The following is a 6000-nucleotide window of genomic DNA, read 5'->3' on the forward strand; positions in this document are numbered from 1 at the left end:
AGCCAAGTTAGATGTGCATTTCTGAAATAAGAACGTATCATGTTATTACTATGTTGTTACGACGCTATTACCAGGTTAATTGTTGGAGGTGGGCTTAAACAGACTCAGTCAACCAATACAAAAAAAAAATTCTAGAAAATTACAATGACCTACCACTGGTGAGCTATTTTCAAAAAAGGTCAACGGGCACCTCACCTGTTTTTAGGGGACACCCCTGCTTTAGTGGCTGGTTGTTCGGACAACGGCCTCAACCATTACCCCTATAAGTTCGCCTATGAGCTTAATCACTAAACAGATACATACTAAACCTAGCTTAGACATGGTGGCAACAATTCAAACAAGAGTACGTTATACAGTGGGACCTCGGTTATCGCGGTAAATGGGGACCAAAACCACCCACGATAAGTGAAAATCCGCGAAGTAGCGGCGCAGCTTAAAAAAAAAAAATACATGTATATATATATATATATATATATATATATATATATATATATATATATATATATATATATATATATATATATATATATAATATTTTATTTTATTATTATTATTTTTTAGGCCCGCGAAGCTCTCAATCCGCGAACGTCGAAGCGCAAAGTAGCGAGGTCCCACTGTATTGTACAAAACGTTACAATGAACAAAAATTTCCATTCAAGTATTCATAATAGAACAAAAGAGGATTTGCCATGAGCGTTCAAAAGTTGGTATCTGAGCTACCATCGAAGTTCTCCTCTTCAATTTATTTTCCTTTTAGCAACAAACAATTAATATGTTAACCACAAGAGGGCTCTCAAAGAACACTGTGTTTCTCAAAGGAAGAATAGTTACCGAATGCAGGATAATTGAATTGTAACTATGCATTTGCCTTTTTTGGAATATAAGGCCACTTTTAAATTTCTGGCCAATTTGGAGTTTTCAGATGCGTCTTATAGTCTGGAAAATACGATGTTTTTTTTTTGTTTTTTGTTTTTTTTACCAGAATGTGTTCCAATTTCCTTTATTTAGTAAAGTCAAGTGTCTCAAGATTTTAGAGACTAAATCAACCTTGAGTCCAAACCTAAAGGGTCCCTGTCAAGACTGTTTCCTTGCTTTTCCTCCTGCACAGCCCTGTGACTCAATACTTGGATAAAGAATTGTCAGAGGAGGGGAAACATGAAAAATAGGATGGATTTGGGTCCTCAAGGACCAGACTTGTATTCCTAATGTAGATGAATTTCACTGACGCCATTCGCTGCCAACACAGCCAGCGACTGATTAACTTTTAAATTCATAGCATAAATAACCTGTGATTAACTAATAAAAGATGGATACATTTCTTGATGACACCCATTGCCTTTATATGGACGACAACCCAGCACTAACTTGTGCCCCCCAAAGGCATGAATTTCTAATCGGGTATTAGTCATCATGTTAATGGTCATATTTGTGTAGTCATGCTTTTGTTATCATTAGAGGGAGAGAGGGCGAGAGAGGGGGGATCAAAAGAGAAAGAGAGCGAGTGGGAAAAGAGTGAAAAAGGAAGAGAGAGACAGAAAGAGTGACAGAAAGAGAGAGAGAAAAAGAGAGAGAAAAAGAGAGAACAAAAACAAGAAAGACAGAGAGAGAGACAGAGAGTTAAAGATACAGACAGAGACAGAGAGAGCAACAGAGACATAGAGAGTTACAGAGAGAGAGACAGAGAGAGAGACAGAGAGAGAGACAGAGAGTTAGAGATAGAGACTGAGACAGAGAGAGCAACAGAGACAGAGAGAGATACACAGAGAGAGAGAGAGAGAGGGAGAAATGTAGAGACAGAGAGAGAAGGACAGAGAGAGACAGAGACAAAGGCAGAGACTGAGATAGAGAAAGAGAGACAGTGAGACGGAGACAGATAAAGGAAGAGAGACAGAGAAAAAGAGACAGATAAAGTGACAGAGAGACAGAGAGAGAGACAAACAAGAGAGAGACAAACAAGAGAGAGAGAGAGAGAGAGAGAGAGACAGAGAGAGGGACAGAGAGAGAGACAGAGAGAGAGACAAAGAAGAGAGAGAGAAAGAGAGACACAGAGAGACAGAGAGAGACACACAGAGAGAGGGACAGAGAGAGACGGAGAGAGACAGAGAGAAAGAAAGGTAAACTGGATAGATTTAAATGAATTAGGTATATATATAAATAAACTTACTTTTGTGGTTGTGCTGCATGTCTTACTAGTGGTCCACTTCAGACATTTATGTCGGTCCCATCTTCACGGCTCCTCACCAACCAAACAAAACTTTGCATGCTGGCCCGGTCCACTTGCTCCAAATGCCCCAGCTGCTCATTATTCACTTTCATCGGATGCGTTTGGTTTTTCCTTTCTGCGACGAGGCCGGGGGATACGATGAGAACGACAGGCTGAGAGGAGAAAAATTCAGCTCGGCTTCACTAATCTGAATCTCTTCATCTCTACTCATCCTCTCCTCTGCTCATCTCTCTGTCCCCCTCTCTCTCTCTCACTCACATTCTCTGCCTCCTCCCCACGTTACACCCTGCACCCCCCACCCCTCCAATTGGGGATTAAATAGGAAAAAGGCTCAGTGTGTTAAAGGGGAGGACAGTTGAAAAATGAATCCGAAGCAAAGTTCAATTAAAAATAAATAATATATACCTGACCTTTAAAATCTTCCCCTGTTCACATGAAAGTGGTTAATATGACGTATAATAACAAATTAGACGTATAACAACCAAATGACACCTGATATTTAAACACAATCAGACCTAACGAGAGCAAAAACACACTTTATGTTTACATGTAAAGACAATTACACCAAGTCATCTCTATCTGTATAGCCTTTACTCACAAAAGGATTGTACAGGCCACGATTACCACACAGATCTAAACCTGATTTCAGGGAAGAAAAAACTAAGCATGAAAAAAATAGGAAACCTTGAAATGGGTATTTACAAGAGGTAATCCCCTTCCAAGATGAACTGGCTGCAAAAGATATTGCATTGGGTAACAATACATAAACAATAAAAACAATTAAGTTACCATCAACAACAAACATGGTTAATAATTACAATTGTTCAAAAAGTCCTAGGTCCAGGTCCTGGTCCTCTGACTCATTCACTCTGCCACCAGTCAGGCAGCCGAAATGGGCAGGAAAATGTATGAGGTCCGCATCAATCATGAGCTATAGAATCTAAGTGTGTCTTAAGTCTAGATTTAAACACTTTCACCGTGGTTGCAGATCTTATCTCAGGGGTCAGAGTATTCCACAGCACTGGGGGTCTGCATGGAGTACGTTCTCAAGCCTGCTGATTTTTTCTTGGCCCTTGGAGTCACATTGGAGGCTCCGAGCAGGAACAGAGGGCAAATCAGAAATATTAAAGGGTACAAGTCTACGCAAACTTTTGTATGTCAGTAAAAGAACCTTAAAGGGACATCTCAAATGCACAGGGAGCCAGTGCAAGTCAGCTAAAATTGGGATGATATAATCAAACTTCCTTGTCCTAGTCAAGAGTGTTGCTGCTGCATGTTGAACCAGCTGCAGACTTTTGATGCTAGCCGTTGCTAAACATTACAGTAGTCGAGGCGAGAAGTAACCAACAGATGAATCATAATCTCAGTCACTGATTTCAACGGAATCAGGAGAATGTTCGCAATATTAGATATTACATTCAGCTTGTGAAAACAATAAGATCCGATAAATGAACACAACCTTGACCTGACATAAACAAAAAAAACAGAAATTTGAAAACCTGACAAAACCTTAAGAAACCGACCTTCGAAAATACTATTACAAAGAAATCACATCTGAAAAGATCAAAATAACACCTAACCCCAACAATCACATGGTCACATGCTGACACAACCAAACCTGTTGCGAAGACAATCACACTCACTTTGGACCAGTTTAGAGCTGACTTCTAAAAAAAAAAAAAAACAATTGGAGCTCGAATCCCTTGCTGCTATGTGACTAGTGGAACAACGTCAGTTTGTTTTTTTTAACATCTCATTTACAATATCGCCTGGTCCCATCGCTTCGAATTGACAGTCCTTAACACACTTGAGGTGAAATTGAAAATGAGCCCATGTTCACCTTCACACTTGCCCTGGTTGTCTCCTGGGTATCTTTGTCCTTTGCCACTGATTCCTTTTCAACTGTGTGTGAGTGCTTGACACAATGTGTGCATTTTGGATAGTAGGTGTTTTTGTGTTTTGTGCAACCCGATAATCCCAGATTTACCAAATTGTCCTCCTTTTTTTGTGATCTAGCTTTTTTGTGTGGGAGTTTCAATCATTTGATATGTTTGATCATTTCGGAATATATACGGTAATTTGTAAGCCCACAACATATTGCTTCCTTTACAATCAAATACTAGTTCGACAACAGTCTGCACTGTATCTAATTTCACATTTATTTTGTGGAATCAAAAACTCAGGAGGTAACGCGCTCGTCTTGGGATCAAGACGCCGCAGGTTCGATTCCCGGCTCCACTGTGTTATATGTCGAAGTGTCCTTGGGTAAGACAATGAATCCCTAATGCAGGTAGTTGCCTTGCATGGCTGACGCTGCTATCAGTGTGTTTGAATGGGTAAGTGTGAAGCACATTGTTAAGTGCTTTGGGAGGTCGTCAGTGACCTGAAGAGCGCTGTATAAATGCAGACCATTAAAATTTACATTTGGTTCTCAACTGGTCTGACTTCTGGACACACACCCGCACCCGAATTAATAGCCGCGACACAAATCAAGAAATATAATCCACTTCCCAAGTTTATTGAATGCAAGGATTGTGCGGTTTAAAAGAAATATAGATAAATATATTCACATAAAAATGAACAGCAAAACCAAAGTGACCTCAAGTAATACTATTACCAATAATGCTATGATGAAATCCAAAACGCTTTGCTTCAGTGGCTTTGTCCACTTTAAAATAAAATCCATCCATCCATTATCTGCACCGCTTATCCACAGTGGGGTCACGGGGGTCCTGGAACCGATCCCAGGAATCGTCAGGCAGTGGGCAGGGGACATCCCTTTAACTGGTTGCCAGCCAGTCGCAGGGCACACAGAGACGGACAATTCACTTGGTCATTTACACCTAGGAACAATTTAGACCGGGCAATTGCATGTTTTGGGAATGTGGGAGGAAACCCATACAAGCACAGGGAGAACATGCAAACTCCGCGCAGGAGGGCTGGTGGCTGGATTTGATGCAGAGACCTTAGAACTGTGACACGGACGCGCTAAGAACTCAGCCGCCTAGAAATAATAAAATCCATATCTCATATATTATTCATTGTATCTCCGGTCTTTTTCTGTTTTATGAAATGGCGTGTGGCAACTCACTTATGCAGGAAATTATTACCATCTACTGTTGACGATCTTAAATGACCCTCAGTTGTGTTTATACCTTCATAGCATGGTTTTGCCCTGGCAAAGGCCAGCTACCCAATGAAAAAGGGTCCGCGACCCATTTTCGGGTCCCGACCAACCAGTTGAGAAACACTTGACTAAAACAACCAATGACAGCCCAGCTTCAGATGACAGGTAAGTCACGTTTGGGCTTCACCTGATATGTGATGTCTTTTTCAATGAATATCATTAGTCAAAACAGTTAACCGATTAGATGGATAAAACAGGGGAATTGTGCGCTATGTCTGATATTTTGCAAATACAATACAATGCACATCCTTTTTGGTATCAAATAAAAACATTTCACCCTTATTCTTTATTTTTAAGAACTTTCCCAAATAAATGCAGGAATTCATCACAAACTGGAAGACTAATGCGCGTTTTAAACAAATATTACTGTAACCTGATGCAGAGATTGGTTTGACACTATCAGCGTTACTCTTCTGCTCCCTGGCGTACAATAACAGAACTGCAGAACGTGCACGTTTGTGTGTGAGGTGAACAGATGGCGAGACATTAAAGATCCCGAACTAGCAATGCTTAATCAAATGATGCTCTAACGCAGGGGTGTCAAACTCATTTTAATTTGGGGGCCACAATAGAACAAACATTCTGTCGG

The 6000-nt window shown here is 40.5% G+C and overlaps 1 protein-coding gene across 1 annotated transcript in view; it reads right to left on the reverse strand.

The window, feature by feature from the left end:
• Positions 1-2411, reverse strand: part of cacna1fb (calcium voltage-gated channel subunit alpha1 Fb) — a 59061-nt gene extending 56650 nt beyond the window's left edge. Inside the window, exon 1 of the mRNA XM_088331130.1 lies at positions 2165-2411. Coding sequence (XP_088187256.1) covers positions 2165-2183 — 19 coding nt within the window. The 5' untranslated portion in view covers positions 2184-2411. The remainder of the gene's footprint in view (positions 1-2164) is intronic.
• Between the last annotated feature and the right edge of the window lie 3589 nt (positions 2412-6000).

Source organism: Urocampus carinirostris, chromosome 3 (assembly GCF_059441175.1).
Source record: "Urocampus carinirostris isolate Australia breed hairy pipefish chromosome 3, RoL_Ucar_1.0, whole genome shotgun sequence".
Lineage (NCBI taxonomy): Eukaryota > Metazoa > Chordata > Actinopteri > Syngnathiformes > Syngnathidae > Urocampus > Urocampus carinirostris.